The 15688-nt window shown below is 41.0% G+C and overlaps 1 protein-coding gene across 3 annotated transcripts in view; it reads left to right on the top strand.

Moving 5' to 3' along the window:
* sdk2a (sidekick cell adhesion molecule 2a) overlaps nucleotides 1-15688 on the top strand; it is a 110678-nt gene that overhangs the window by 83213 nt on the left and 11777 nt on the right. For all 3 annotated transcript variants that reach the window (XM_014025582.1, XM_014025573.1, XM_014025591.1), the window contains exons 18-38: nucleotides 2194-2309; nucleotides 2520-2715; nucleotides 2812-2910; nucleotides 3009-3200; nucleotides 3340-3461; nucleotides 3628-3737; nucleotides 4051-4201; nucleotides 5864-6101; nucleotides 6180-6295; nucleotides 6388-6577; nucleotides 6925-7023; nucleotides 7402-7596; nucleotides 7696-7897; nucleotides 7989-8092; nucleotides 10557-10627; nucleotides 10731-10866; nucleotides 10955-11011; nucleotides 11512-11613; nucleotides 11757-11872; nucleotides 11961-12147; nucleotides 15129-15266. In XM_014025582.1, coding sequence (XP_013881036.1) covers nucleotides 2194-2309; nucleotides 2520-2715; nucleotides 2812-2910; nucleotides 3009-3200; nucleotides 3340-3461; nucleotides 3628-3737; nucleotides 4051-4201; nucleotides 5864-6101; nucleotides 6180-6295; nucleotides 6388-6577; nucleotides 6925-7023; nucleotides 7402-7596; nucleotides 7696-7897; nucleotides 7989-8092; nucleotides 10557-10627; nucleotides 10731-10866; nucleotides 10955-11011; nucleotides 11512-11613; nucleotides 11757-11872; nucleotides 11961-12147; nucleotides 15129-15266 — 2937 coding nt within the window. The remainder of the gene's footprint in view (nucleotides 1-2193; nucleotides 2310-2519; nucleotides 2716-2811; nucleotides 2911-3008; nucleotides 3201-3339; nucleotides 3462-3627; nucleotides 3738-4050; nucleotides 4202-5863; nucleotides 6102-6179; nucleotides 6296-6387; nucleotides 6578-6924; nucleotides 7024-7401; nucleotides 7597-7695; nucleotides 7898-7988; nucleotides 8093-10556; nucleotides 10628-10730; nucleotides 10867-10954; nucleotides 11012-11511; nucleotides 11614-11756; nucleotides 11873-11960; nucleotides 12148-15128; nucleotides 15267-15688) is intronic.

Raw genomic sequence — 15688 nt, 5'->3', positions numbered from 1 at the left:
CCTAAAACTAACCTCACAGGTACCTGACCCTAAAACTAACCTAAACTCTATTCACACCTTGGTCCTAAACAGAACCCCCCAAAATCAGCCTCCGAAGTCGTGGGGACCAGGCTTTCGTCCCCACAAGGAGCATCCGGTCCCCACAAAGCTGCTTTTTCCTGAAAAATCGTCCCCACCAAGTAGCAAAAACAAGGGCACACACACAATCTAGTTTTTCCTTTCAGAGGTGGGCAACAAACTGTCACACTCTTTGCTGTACTTTATCTTACACTGAACCTAATTTGCACCGTCTTCATTTAGAAAGGCTCTGACTCTTCAACAAATGTCACYAAATGCACCTTGTTAGGATTTTGCGCATCTGCCTTTAAACAAAACYGCTCATTTTGACGACGGGGGAAACTTTTTGCTGGCCTTTCTCAGCACCGATTTAATTAACCCTGAACATAAATTACCATGAAGGTGACAAGTGTCACTCTTGAGACAAACTGCTTTTTWTTTTRTTKTTTTTTTGTAGAAAATCTGTTTGGGATGACTTCTCCTCTCCTTGTTCATGCTGAGTGTTGTAATTAGAACATGCATTCTGCACTCTGCGCTGCCGTCATGCCTACTGATTCAAGCATCTTGGCTTCCAAGTCTCCCTGTTCAATCAAAATCTTCAGAGGATCAAAGTCACTGTAATTCACCAAATATCTGACACTTTCCAAAAAAGAAAGGGGAAGAAGATTTAAAATGAATCCAAACTGAGCTCTTAAAAAAACCCAATGTGACTCAGTTGTTTTAAACCTTTTACTGTTTTCAGTTTCAGTTTGTTGTGATTTGGAAAGGCTGCTTCTATCTTTTAACATGTAGGGCTGCAGAAAGTATCTCTCGTAAAATACCTAACGCATGCACAACTTTAAGCTCCTGTTATGGTAAATTCATTCTCCGAGGGGGGAATATCATACACCAACCTCCCTGCATGTTCTCAGGAGCTCCCATAGAAAGAATAAATAAATAAACTCCACTGTGCCGTTCTACTTCCTGCTCACATACGGTTGGTTATTCAGCAGGCGGACTCAGAAGGCAGGGTTGATTTGACTGGATTTTACAGATGTTTATGTTGTCMGTGCTGTACATGTGTTTGCAGATAGTGTGTTCTATACTGCTTGGTTTTGAGGACCTTTGATTTGAAATAAAAAGCGGAGAATGTTGCATGGCTAGAAGTCGTTTTTTTTTTTAACACGGACATTTTTTTTTTAAATTTCACCATCACTCTGTATGTGATCCTTCCAGAATATTCAATTTGTTCRGTCTGGACTGTGTCTGCATTTATCTGAAAAGGAATGTCATATCTTACTGTCAGTCTCTCGTGGATGGATGAGTGTAAAATACTTCACATGCTTCAAAACATTATGGATCCTGCCTGGCACAAATTAATATTTTTGAAAACCTTGAAACTTCMTTCCACTTTGCGCGTTGCCTGATTAATTAGTCAGCTAACGATCCGAATCTGTCAGTCGGTTGTGTCTTTTTCATTAACAAATGTACCAGGTTTCGTAAAAAAAATATTTAAAAAAATAAAATAGACATCAAAAGTTAGGCAAACATCTTTCTATTTATTTAATTCATTCAATTTCTTTTCAACTCAACAAAATAAATCCTCATCATGCAGTTTGCGGTCATTAATAGCGTGAGGAAGGTTATTTAGTATAGCTTCCATTAACTGGATTTTTTTCCTCTCACTCAATTGAGTAGTCAAGAGCGGGTCATGTTGGAGGTTTAAATGCACGCCACTGAAATTAGGGGCCGCGCGGTGGGGCATCAGGACTGATACGGTCCCATCAGCTTCGTTAATGTGCAACTCCCTAACAGTTTTCCCTCGTTACATCAGAATGGCYTGCGCACATCAAACAAACCGCTGCAGGGTTTACCTGGAAGCTGCCTGAGGCAACTGCTCTCACACCCTCTTAGACTGGTGTGTTCTTACCTCCCTAAATGAGCCAAAATACAAGTTCCTTCAGCCTGATTCTCACGCTCTGAATGAAGCTGGTCTAAAAATGTCTCTTGTACGTTTTGAGCCCCCCCCCCCCTTTTTTATCTCATTACTATTCCTCTTTCTATCCCCCATCCCTGCTTGTCTGCTTGCCCTCCCTCTTTCTTCCTTAATCCCTCTCCCTCCCTGAATCTCTTGTTTTTCTCCTTTCTTTGGATCAGTGCCCACTGTGCCTCCGGGAAATGTACAAGCTGAGGCTGTCAACTCCACCACTGTGCGTTTTACCTGGACTGCCCCAAGTCCTCAGTTTATCAATGGAATCAACCAGGGATATAAGGTAAGCGGGCTCCTCTCTGGCAACTGGTGCTCTCTAGTGGTCAGTGGCAGAAGGGTAAGCTGTTGCCACAGTGGGATTAGGAGCAGCCACCACAACGTTCTCTGATCCAGCCGCACGTTCCCTTGTTATTTCTTTAAATCGATGATATGTGTAAGCCGTGTGCCTAAAATGTGCAGAATGACACCATCTGCCTTCTCATCAAACCTCCAGCTCTTGGCATGGGAACCAGGTCGCTCTAACGAGGTCAGCATGGTTACAGTCCGCCCCAACTTTCAGGACAGCGTTCATGTCGGCTATGTGTCGGGCCTGAAAAAGTTTACAGACTATTATACGTCCGTGCTGTGCTTCACCACCCCTGGAGATGGGCCCCGCAGTCCTCCTCTGCGTGTACACACCCACGAAGATAGTATGTGTTTCCATGAGATTAAATAACTGTACAAATAATCTTAAACTAGGCTGATTTTATTTATTTTTTTAATTGCCTGATCTAAATCACTTTTAGCCCCTGGAGCTGTGGGACACCTGAGTTTCACCGACATCCTGGACACGTCTTTAAAAGTCAGCTGGAAAGAGCCACAAGAGAAAAACGGTCTTTTAACAGGTAGCTTTAACATAACTTAATATTATCATGTGAGATCACTTTGAAATAACAGTGRTGTGTGTGTTAATGCACCGAGTGGAATTCATCCCCGTTTTCAGGTTATCGCATCTCCTGGGAGGAGTTCAACCGAACCAACAGCAGGGTGACCCATTATTTGCCCAACCTGACTCAGGAGTACAGGGTGACGGGGCTCACTGCGCTCACGACTTACACCATTCAGGTGGCAGCCATGACTTCCAAAGGCCACGGACTGCCCTCTGCYTCCACCATATCTTCTGGTGTGCCCCCGGGTCAGTGGACGAACGAGAACACGACGAATAATGCGAATCTCGAAATCGCTTTTGTGTAAAATAGAATTTTGCTCAAGAATCGCTGAAAAGAGTAATGGCTTCCGTGTTTTATTCTTTATTTTATGATTGCCTTTGACAGAGCTGCCTGGTCCTCCCACAAATTTGGCCATTTCTAACATCGGCCCACGTTCCGTCACCCTGCAGTTCAAACCTGGTTACGACGGCAAGACGTCAATTTCGCGTTGGCAGGTCGAAGCTCAGGTAAGACAGTTCACTTCTGTTTTAACTTACTGATGTGAATCATTTCTTTTGTTTGTTTGTTTGTTTGTTTGTTTGTTTATTTATTTATTTATTTATTTATTTATTTATTTATTTATTTATTTATTTATGGATGTATGTATGCAACTCATTTCCCTTTGTGTTTCAGATTAGTATAGTTGGAGAGAATGAAGAGTGGTTGATGGTTCAGGAGTTGCCTAARGAGCCCGATGCCAGATCACTGGATGTCCTCGACCTCAACCCTTACACCTTTTACAGGTGAGTGCATTGAAAACAAGCTGAAAAGACAAAAAAAAAAGCCTCACCACTCTGTATGTGAAGTATTTTTTGTTGCTCGTTATTCCACAAGTTACGGCTTTGTTAATTAACTTTATTTAAAAGCATATTTTCTTCAGTTCTCTCGTCATAAACAGACTTACCTGTTTCTGTAATGACTGATTTTTCTCCTAGGTGTTATTAAAGCCTCTTCTTATTAAAACTAAAACAATTAAATCTTTTTTTTAATCGCTGGAATGTTATGATTAAAAAGCCAGATGATTTCTCAGCCATCGGTGGGTGTCCTCTGTCTCAGGTTCAGGATGCGTCAGGTGAACATCGTAGGCACCAGTCCTCCCAGTCAGCCCTCCAGAAAGATCCAGACCCTTCAAGCACCCCCAGACGTCTCCCCCGCAAACGTCACTCTGCGCACAGCCAGTGAGACCAGCCTGTGGCTTCGCTGGGTGGTAAGATGTGGACACCTCTCTTGCTACAGTCAGCAAGTTAAATTGGCTTCTGATGGACTTTTTTTCCTCTGATTTATGCAATGAAGACTTCTTCGCACTCAGATAAGCTGTATTAAAGAGCTTATTTTTCTTTTAACGTTCCTCTTGTGTACGTTCATTTGAGTAATGGTGGAAGGAAAAAGAAATTGGCGATATGTCCTTGGGTTGTAAGATTAGCTTTGTAAAAATTAGATTTAGTCGATTAGGTATTATAAAGTTTGACATTCAGTTCTTTTGTAAATCTACTCTTGTCCTCTTGGGGCTTTTAAATATGATAAATGAACACATGCAATAGCTCTGATGGTGGTTTGGGAAGCTGGACTCAGAGTGTCCTTGATTCTGGCTACTTTCTGCATCAGCATTTGGCAGCGCAGTCTTCGCCACATCTGTSTTTTAGCATTACAGCAGAAGAGGTGAGTCACAGAAGCTTGTCATATCACTGCAACCCCTGCAAGATTAAAAAGAGATGATACACCTGAATTTCAAAACAGAGGGGTGTCAGCAGTAGAATATTGCTTGGCAGACTGATGYCATAGCTCAATGGTAGTGAACTGTCTTAAAGGAGACATATCATGKTTTTACCTCCCTCTTTTTTCACATTTACATCCTTCAGTTGGGGTCTGTAGAAAAGAAACTGCCATGCTTTGATCTGGATTCTGCCTTATRGTAACTCCACAAGCCCCTCTTTCACCCCTTTRCTGAGGCGTGTCTCATATCAACTCGTTTTGAGGCTGTCTCTTTTAGGGTTGGGCAGTATTGGCAAATAATAATAATAATCATGATTAATTGTGGTATTTATCCAACAACGATTAATCCCCTGGAGTCGCTGGATTCCTGTGGCCTAGTCACATGACCAATTTAAATCGTTCTAATGAGAAAGATTTGCTGTCCGTAAAAATCTGTTCCAAGTTGTGTCAAAAGTGACGGCTTCAGGCTATGCATCAGTTTTTGAAATTGTGTCGACAGAAACAGTAAAAACCAGAGTTTCGATAAATAAATTACAGAACTTTTTTWAAAAAATGCTCATCGTATTTGAAGTAGAGAGGAGCATCGAGCGGACTGACCGGGTAAATCCACTCAGTCTGCCTGGTGGCATTAATTGTGTTAATCGTCAAGTGCCAAAAAAAAAATCAAAGTCTTTCTGATGATTAATTGCACACGATACAGTTTTGCACATCCCTAGTCTCTTTAAATCCAAGTGAGGGTGGGAGAGTAACGTAATTGCAGTCCCATGTATGTCTTGTACATATGCAGAAACGACAATAAAACAAGTTGAGACTTGAGACTTGAAGTACACAACAAAATACTCTATATTTAATGGCTAAAACAGCAGATTTTGCATGAGATGTCCTCTTTAAAGATGGATAATAAAAATGTGGGTTCTTATTTATGGCACTCAAAACTGAACTAGAAAAAAATGTGCTTGGAAAAACTCCAAAATTTAGATACAAAGGATATCATGTTTCATGTGTGTTTCTGTCTGTTATCTGTTGTAAAAGGCAATTTCTTATGTGTTATCACTTCATTATTCACTCATACAAGCATGATATGATTTATATTCATTTTAGCTGAATGTGTGAAACAAATCAAAACCAAAATAAAAAATAAAAAAATTCTCTTCAGCCTCTTCCAGAGTGGGAGTACAATGGCAATCCAGATCTCGTTGGCTACCGCATCCAGTACTCAAAAGCGGGATCAAAAGGCGGGGTCCTTTCCCACGTCATCATGGACCGGCTGGAGCGGGAGTTCACCATAGAAGACCTGGAGGAGTGGACGGAGTACGAGGTCAGAGTTCAGGCCATCAARGGCATCGGTTCTGGACCTTGGAGCCAGGCGGTCCACGGCAGAACTAGGGAGTCTGGTGAGGAAGAATATTCCATTTAAACTCCTACAAATTTTCATTAGAATTGTTGTGAAGCGTATTCGTCTCCTCCTGCAGTGCCTTCCAGTGGTCCCACCAACGTGTCGGCGTTCGCCACCACCTCCAGCAGCATCCTGGTGCGGTGGGGCGAAGTCCAGGAGTCGGACCGCAACGGACTCATCCTCGGCTATAAGGTCACTCCTCTAAACGTTTATTCACYGAGACATCACGGTAAATCCTTATCTCTTTATGAGTCATGCTGTTGCATAAAATCTGCATCTCTCAGGTCGTGTATAAGGAGAAAGACTCAGACACAGCCCCCYACTTCTGGACGGTGGAGGGCAACAACAGTCACAGCGTCCAGCTAAGCAGTCTGGGCAAATACGTCCTCTACGAGATCCAGGTTCTGGCTTTCACCCGGATCGGAGACGGAAGATGCAGCTCGCCTCCCATTCTAGAAAGAACCTTGGATGATGGTAAACATCCTTTTTTTTCTTTGCAAAGCAGTTTCATTATGATGTTGTTTTTTCTCTAAACTAATAAAAAAATTCCGTCATGTTGAAACATTTCTGTTTACTTCTTAGTTTTTACTAGTAATTTTTATTAGTATTTTTTTTCCTGCCTTAAAACGTTTTTTTTTAATACTTGGAATGTCACATTTTATTACTTCTCATTCAAAGAAACATGTTTAAGGTTTTTTTTCTTTTTATTATGTGGATTGATAATTTTGTAGTTATTTCGATTCAACACTTTTGGTTTTTTTGTGTATCTCCATGAGTACATTTTTGTCATTTTATTCATTTTATTTTTTTCTCTTTAACAGTACCAGGTCCTCCGGTTGGCATCTTGTTCCCAGAAGTCAGAACCACATCAGTCAGGCTCATCTGGCAGCCTCCTGCACAGCCCAATGGCATTATACTGGGTGAGAATGCATTCTGAGATCAAGGCGAGCCACTGCAAACATATTTGTGTGGCACAATTCAATAGCAAGGAGAATTGAAAAGGTGCTGAACGTAACGCATAAAAGACATTAGGAAAAAGGAATAAAAGCTAATGTAAAAGGACGCATTTGATGTGCGACATAAAACAAGATGAAAATGAAGTGAAATAAAATGAAACCAAACACAGAGGATAGGTTGAATTCTCCTCAGCGTCAACTAAATGGAATAAGAAGTAAATGGATAAACTAATTTTATGCCTTGAAAAAGATTTTCTGTTTTAAAAAACATCGAAAATTTCACCCCTTTTTCTCTTTACTTTTTTTTATTTTTTTATTTTTATTTTTTGGTCTGTCTCGCAGCGTACCAGATCACATACAGGAGAAACTCGTCGAGCAGCAGCGCCGCCACTGTGGACGTGTTGAGCCCCAGCGCGCGACAGTACACGGCAGCTGGACTGAAACCAGAAACGGTTTACGTGTTCCGCCTCACCGCCCAAACACGGAAAGGCTGGGGGGAGGCTGCCGAGGCTCTGGTGGTCACCACGGAGAAGAGAGGTGAGCGGCGGAGATGCTCACATACCCTGTTTGAAAATTTCACCTCTAAATAATAAGCTTGTGCATGTGTGTGTGTGTGTGTGTGTGTGTGTCCGTCAGCACACCCCCAGCCCACGAGCCGTCCCACGGTGCCTCAAGAAGAAGTCCAGGCGCGCAGAGTGCTGTTGTCATGGGAACCGGGCAGTGACGGCCTGTCGCCTGTTCGTTACTACACAGTTCAGTACCGGGAGCTGCCAGACAGAAACTGGACTGTCCACTCCGCATCCGTCAGCCATGAGACTAACTCCTACATAGTGGACAGGTAGTTATGAAAGTCTACTTCCTGGTTGTCACTGTTTTGATTTTAACTCTACTAATGAAGCATTTAAGCACGCACACTTTTTTCTGTAAAGGTTAAAGCCGTTCACCTCGTACCAGTTCCGTGTTAAAGCCACCAACGACATCGGAGACAGTGAATACAGTGAGGAGAGCGAGGCCATCACTACGCTGCAGGATGGTAAGAAGACCTGGAAAGTCTTTTTTTTTATTATTATCACCTGTCGCCAAAGGCAAAAGTGAAGCAATAATGTTTTTTGTCTTTGTCTGTGTGCATTTGTTTCTTTGTCTGTACCCTGAGCAAAATATCTCATGAGTTGCTCAATGGATTTTAATAACACTGGAAAYTCATCAATGACTGTACAATTAGAACTGATTAACCTTTGGACTCAACACGATCCTACATGGCCTTACAAACTCAGCAATAGTTACAAATCTGTCAATTTTACAAACATTTTGATGCAGTGGTAGCTGAAAGTCATTCCAAGGACATCGGCTTTGTCCAAATTAAAGGGCTGCATCCTTCGAAGGACCTACCCGGTCTACTTGGGCCAGGTCATTTGTTGACCAGGAAACCAGGAAGACCAGTAGAATGTGGCTGTGAGTTTGGACCGTCTAGCCTTCAGCTTTATTTCCGTCCTTTTTCCGATGTATCTCTGATGGCCTAGCCACAACAGCATTAAACAAAAGCAAAGAAGATAAAAACATTGATTGAAATGAGCAAAAATATTTCTATTATTAATATAAATGAACAAAATTAGCTTAGGGGCAATACATGAAGAACAAGGGGACCTGCTATATGAACTTTTTATGATAATTTCTGAGAAGTAATATTACGAAACGTGTCAATGCAAATCACAAAACCAGTGGTACAGCAGCTTTCAACTTTCAGTTTTTAAACAGACAGATTTTTATTTAAAACTGTACTCCTGTTTCACTTCGCCTCTCACTTCATCCGCCTGGTCAGAAATTTCCCGGTCAGCCCACAATGCATTTTTGGGTGGGCTGTGAAGGATCCACCGGACCCATCCCTCAAATCGGAGAAAAAAGGAGGACGCACATGCGGGCTGCAATAGACCTCTCGCAGTTACCTGGTAAAAAGCTGAGGGTTCTATTAGCCTGGTTAAAACCAGACCCTTGTCCTTCACTTTACTTCGGGCGGAGGGTCTGGACTCACTGCTGTAGAGAAGCGATTGTTGCTGGAGGCGTGGCCTCTGTTGAAGTGTGTGTGTGTTGTCGCTGTGAAGGAGGCTAAGCTAAGAAGCTAAACGGAAATTGCTTGCGCTACAAACAACCCTACTGAGAGGAGAAAAGTACCGAGCCAAACGAGACGACTGTAAATGAGAYCTGCTGCTTTGTCAGACTAATTTAWTTTAATTTGGAAGCCTTATCAACACGGCCTGGCTTCATTCACTTCCTCCACTGCCGTATGCTAAACTAACTAGCAGACACTGTGCAGAAAGTCGACGTTGTTTAAAACTCCGCCTTCTGTTTGCTGATTGGTCCAGGTAAAATAAAGTACAAGCAGACACTGCGCAGAAAATCGATGTTCTGTTCCCTGATTGGTTCAGCTAAAAATCTGCCAGCGAAATCCTTGTCAATGGGAGAAATGCCAGACGGAGCAGTGAAGGGAAACTAGAATTGAATGGAACTTCTTAGGAATGCAAGGGCCAGGCTAGGGTTCTATGAAGATGCCATCGGAATTGTGCAAATTCAGCAAGCTGAAATTGCCGATTTATATAGATATTTATATAAAAACTATGACCCTAAAGGAAAGTAGAGTGGGTCTGTAAAATGGCGTAAATTTACTGGTTGAATTTGTGCAATTTCTGCAGCGTTTCAACAGAAACCTGAACGTTTTCCGGAAAAATGTGTGAGCCTGGCCCGCTTCGCTCATAGACCCATCAATCAATCCATCTTCTTCCGCTTATCTGGGGTCTGGTCACGGGGGCAGCAGCCTAAGCAGAGAAACCCAGACTTCCCTCTCTCCAGTCACTTAGGCCAGCTCGTCCGGGGCAATCCCAAGGCGTTCTCAGACCAGCCGAGAAACATAGTCCCTCCAGCATGTCCTGGGTCTTCCTCTGGGCCTCCTCCCAGTGGGACGTGCCCATAACACCTCACGAGGGAGGCGTCCAGGAGGCATCCTAACCAGATGAACCACCTCAACTGGCTCCTCTCGATGTGGAGGAGCAGCGGCTCTACTCTGAGCCCTCCCGTACACATTTATAACAATTTTTAATTAAGAAACGCTCTATTGGAGGAGCCTTATATTTACAATTATAATTTTAATTATAATTTATTAATTATAATTAATAAATTAATTAATTATAATTTATAACAGGTATATAATCTGTTTTTTAAGGTTTGACCACCAACAATTAACTCATTTCTCAACATAAGACACTCTACAACTTATACATGAAAGGAGGTGATGTGCATTCCTTCAAGGAATACTAGGTTTTTAATATTTTTTCCTGGCTTTACATCTGTATAAAGAGGCTGTTTACAATCATGTTTAGGCTTTGGATTTTAACAGTGAATGCTTTATGTCAACAGTGTGTTTGTTGTACCAGTTTGTTTGAATTCCATATCAATTTCCACAGTTATGTAAATACGCTAACCTGGTTTTTCCAAATCTTTTCTAGCTCCGGACAAACCGCCAACAATCTTGTCCGTCACTCCTCACACCACCACCTCTGTACTAGTTCGATGGCAGGTAGGATGTTGAACAACTAGACTGTCTTTTTGGTGTGTTTTATTTATTTATTTTCTTAGAAAGAATAGTTGATTATCGCCTGACCTCGTCCATCTTTTTCTAGCCTCCCTCCGAGGATCACATAAATGGAGTTTTGTTGGGGTTCAGGGTCAGGTACCGGGAGTTACACTATGACCGACTGCGCAGCTTCTCTGTCCGCACAGTAAACAGTCCTTCAGCAAACTGGGCTGACTTTACTGGTAAGTTTACCATTTAGCAGTTTCCTCCCATACAAACGCGCTGGTTTTCAAAATAAATAAGTAAATGTTTCTTTCATGAAAACTCCAGCTCCCTACAGCGTCAGGAATTTGACGGAGTCTTCTCTAACACAGTACGAACTGGACAGTAAGTCTTCTGCCTCCCTTTATGCTTCCTTTTTTTATCTCTTTCCATCTGTTTGCTGTATTTTATTCCCACAAAGTAGGCCATTTGTATAATATTTTACAGCGACAGTGTGCCGAGCTTCATCCTCCCACTCAGCTGCAGCCACTGCATATTCTCATTGTGTGTATATGACTTTAATCTCTCCAAGCTGCCCTGTCATTTTTCTCCCTTCCATGCTCTCCTTCTTTTTAATCACTGACAAATCTTCCCACGTGTTCCCACAACAACCCAATCTTTTCATCAGTTTGCATTTGTCTTCCAAACCCCCTCTGCTATTTTTTTTATTTTTTTTATTTTTATTTTTGCTTACTGTATGATGTTGCCTTGCCATGGGCATCTTTGTGACTGTGTGTCTTTTTTTTTCCTGGGGGTGGGGGGGTGTCTTATTTTTTTCTTATTCTTTTTTGCCATTTTATCTTAACTCTTCAGTTACGATGCTGCGCTGCATTCTCTCCTTGCAGATCTGAGTAAACACAAGCGCTATGAGATCCGTCTTAGTGTGTATAACGCCGTGGGGGAGGGTCCAAGCAGTGCTCCACAGGAAGTGTTTGTGGGAGAGGCGGGTAAGTTTTCGTTCCTCAATTAGAAGCATCTGTGTGAGTCTGCTTATACCTCTCATCTTTATTGCCTAAGTGTTTCAAGAATAAACACTCTCAACCACGGTTAGCTTTTGTTTCTTTTTAAACAAGTCTTTTTTTTTTCCTAGTCCCAACAGCTCCTCCTCAAAACGTGGTGGTCCAGTCTTCAACAGCTACTCAGTTAGATGTGACATGGGACCCACCTCCTCTGGATGCTCAGAATGGAGACATACAAGGTTACAAGGTATCCATAATGCCCCAGTTTGAGCTAAACTTTAATGTTCTATGAATTCTGCATCTAGTCGTCTTTATTTATTTATTTATTTTTACAGATCTACTTTTGGGAGTTTCAGCTGCAGAACGAGACAGAGCGAGTGCGAACTCTGTTCCTGCCAGAGCTCGGGGTGAAGCTTAAGAACCTGACAGGCTACACCACCTACATGATCAGTGTGGCAGCCTTCAACGCTGCGGGTGATGGGCCCCGCTCCCTGCCCACCAGAGGGCGCACTCAGCAAGCAGGTGCAAATCCCAGATGTGGCTCAGATCCTTTAAAAAAAAAAAAGGACCACTGGCATTTATTTTGCACCAAAAACAGTTTTCASCCTGATTCCTATTTAATTCCTTACTTACTTTCCAGTTTTTCTTCTCACTGATGCTTTCTTATATTATTTAACTCTTCATCATTTGCAAAATGCTGTGTAGGAAGGGTAATCAGTCATCATCTTAAGTTACTATAAAACAGCGAACTGAACCGCTTCATGTTAACATTTTTATTCATTTTCATTCTTCAGGGTGAGCCACAGTGTACGAGTTAGAAATACAAAGTGTGAGGGACAAATAGGGACGAGTTATTTGGCCACAATTGCACACAGGGGAGTTCCTCCTCAGAGAGTTCAGCACAAAAAGTGGTTTAAAGTATAAATGCCTGTTCTGGGTTATTTTTCTGCCCCTTGGAAATATGACATTAACAAAGGGTATAAAGTGCTGAGAACTTAAATAACACAAGCAGGAATTTTGGCACTTGGAGCCACAGAACACTGGGAAGTGGGCCAACACAAGCTTTTGTGATGTTTTTTTATGCAGAATTATGGCCAAATCCTGACACTGAGCTGAATCTGGGTCGGGTCAGCAGGCAGAATTCTCACAGCTCTTGTTGGAGGTCACAAAGAGATTTTGGAAAGTTTTCTGTCAAAAATTTTTTTCTGGTAATAGCGCCCTCTGCCCAAACATTCCTGTCACATAGATCTATTATTTTAATTATTATTATTTATTAAACCTTTTTTATAAAAACAAAACCTCAGAATGATTTGATAAATAACATTGAATCATGACCCACCATGAATGACTAACAACTACTACCAACCAAATTTTAGCCAGAGGTTGGTAGGAACTGGTCACATTTACTTGTGTAACATTTTTGGGGGGAAAGAACTTTTAAGAGTAGTTTTACTACACTATGCTTTTACTTTATTTGAGCATTTATTATGAAATATCACTATAGATAGATAGATAGATAGATAGATAGATAGATAGATAGATAGATAGATAGATAGATAGATAGATAGATAGATAGATAGATAGATAGNGATAGATAGATAGATAGATAGATAGATAGATAGATAGATAGATAGATAGATAGATAGATAGATAGATAGATAGATAGATAGATAGATTTGGTTGCAATGATTCCTTTCGGTTCAATACTTTAGTCTCACAATACTTTTTCAGTACAAAGAAGAGAAATTTCCATGCCCTTCTTAACTTGTCTTTTATTGAAATTTATCACGAACATTAGTTTAACCTCAAAAGTACATTTTTTAATTAAATGTAGTTGAAACAGCAAGTTTCTCAGTGGATCTACTGTATGTTTGACAACACAGCACATCTTCGGAAGACAAGCGGATAAAATAAATTTTAAATATCTGTATTGTTCAATACATTGTGTATTGAACCCAGAACACTGTGTTGAATGGTTTGATACAGATACATGTATTGTTGCACCCCTTTTATACAGTATATTTATATATCAGAATGAGAAAAAACTAGACTTAGAAAAGTGTTTGCTGGGATTTATTTTATAATATTTTTATTTGCATTTATTTTCTTCATTCTAGTCCTTAAAAACACCAGAATTTGCACATAACTTTCTGTTTTTGTCAGTTTGATTCCATTATTTTCATTTATTAAATCAATCAATGTGATCAGTTACTCAGTACTCAGGTAGCCTCTTTGCAAAATGTTTTTATTCTTACTTGAGTCATTTTTTGAATGGATAATTTTTACTTTTTCTTGAGTAAAAATATTTTTGAAGTACTGCTATGCTTACTTGAGTACAACATTTGAGTAGTCCACCCACCTCTGATTTTAGCACATCTGTTAAAACTCTCTCAGGGATTAGCTGTGTGTTGATTAGCTATATGGTGGCCATTTTGAATTAGGTTGACTCAATAAATCTAGTCATTGTGCTGAAAATATGTGTTGTCAGCTACCACCACACCAAATATTTGCCTCATATCTGTGCAAATGGCTGCTTTACAGCAAATTTTTGTGTCAGCTTTCTGTGGCGGCTAGTTTAGCTCAGTGCTTTTTAACCCCGTTCCTCAAGGCACACCGCCCTGCATGTTTATGTTTCCCTGCTTCAACACAGCTGATTTCAATTGATAACTGATTAACAGGCTTTTATTGAACTGTAATCATCTGAATCAGGTGTGTTGAAACCTCAGTGTGCCTTGAGGACCAGAGTTGAAAAACACTGATTTAGATTAAGCTGACATTAAAAGTTGGGTTTTTATTATTATTTCAACCCAACAGTTACTTTTTGAAGATACCATTAATTAGTTCACGAGATATTTTTTGCTAATAAAAAGACCTAGTTAACTTTAAAACTTTGGCAGTAATATATCTGACATTAAAGCACAAGTTGTTCAATATAAAAATTACAGTTAAATAAGCAGACATAGTTAAAAGCAATACATTATATCAATTTATATATTTAAAAGTCAATGAATGTGTATCCTAATTAAAATAGCTAAAGTGAAATTATAAACACATCTCTTAAAATCTGAGTTTGGGATCAGTCTCAGCCACTACCACCCTAAATTTTGAGCACCTTTTTGTAAAATTGACTAAATTTTAGACAATTTGGTGTTTGCTTTGCTGTGGCAGCCATCTTGAATGCGGTTGGTTCCAAAGATATTATCTCAGTGATTACTTACTGAGAGTTTCAACAAAATCTGTTCAGTGATTTTTGGAGACAGTTTAAAAAAAAAACAGCACAGACAAACGAACAAACGCACACATTCAGAGTATTTATCTCTTTGCCTTCACCTTTGCTTTTGGTGGTGGGCGATTAAATATAACTTTCACTAAAATCCTACAAAACTAGTTCTTACATAAAAAGGTATCTTGCTCATCTCAGAGGCGGTTTTGCAGCTGCTTGTGTGCTACTTTGCATATGATAGATCTGTCATCACAGCTTCATCTCTTTTCTCCACTAAAAGCACCAACTGCTCCCAGCTTCATTCACTTCAGTGAGCTGACCACCACCTCGGTCAACGTGTCCTGGGGAGAGCCCAAGCAGGCCAACGGTATCATCGAGGGCTACCGCCTGGTTTATGAGCCCTGCACTCCAGTCGACGGTGAGAAACTCTGCCTGCAGCCGAACTCCTCTCTCGTTTCATGACAGTTCTCCGACAGTGATTTAGAGCCTCTAACCTCCTAACCATATTCTGTTTTAACTCCTGCTGCTTTAGCTTGTGTTCTAATTTGTTGCAGATGGGCACAGGCCCTGCAGTAACATATATGGCAAGGCTGATAAATTGTGCCGGAATGCTCTGGTGAGACTTTGCACAGATTCCTCCCTCACTGAGAGAAACGTGGTTAATGGCTGGCTAAATGTTGCCGCCTTGACCAGATTGTTGAGAAATTGAGAGCAGATGAGGAATGCTGAACGGAGGCTGCTGAGGTCCCTGGGCTAGCAGGCACCAAGCAAAGCGAGCAAAGCAATAAACACATAAATATCAGCTGGTCTATTCCTGTCTTAGCAGCCAAAAGGCTTCTG

Source organism: Austrofundulus limnaeus, unplaced genomic scaffold, assembly GCF_001266775.1.
Source record: "Austrofundulus limnaeus strain Quisiro unplaced genomic scaffold, Austrofundulus_limnaeus-1.0 Scaffold4, whole genome shotgun sequence".
NCBI lineage: Eukaryota > Metazoa > Chordata > Actinopteri > Cyprinodontiformes > Rivulidae > Austrofundulus > Austrofundulus limnaeus.
The sequence above is the reverse complement of the archived record's forward strand: the minus strand, read 5'-3'. Positions and strand labels throughout refer to the sequence as shown.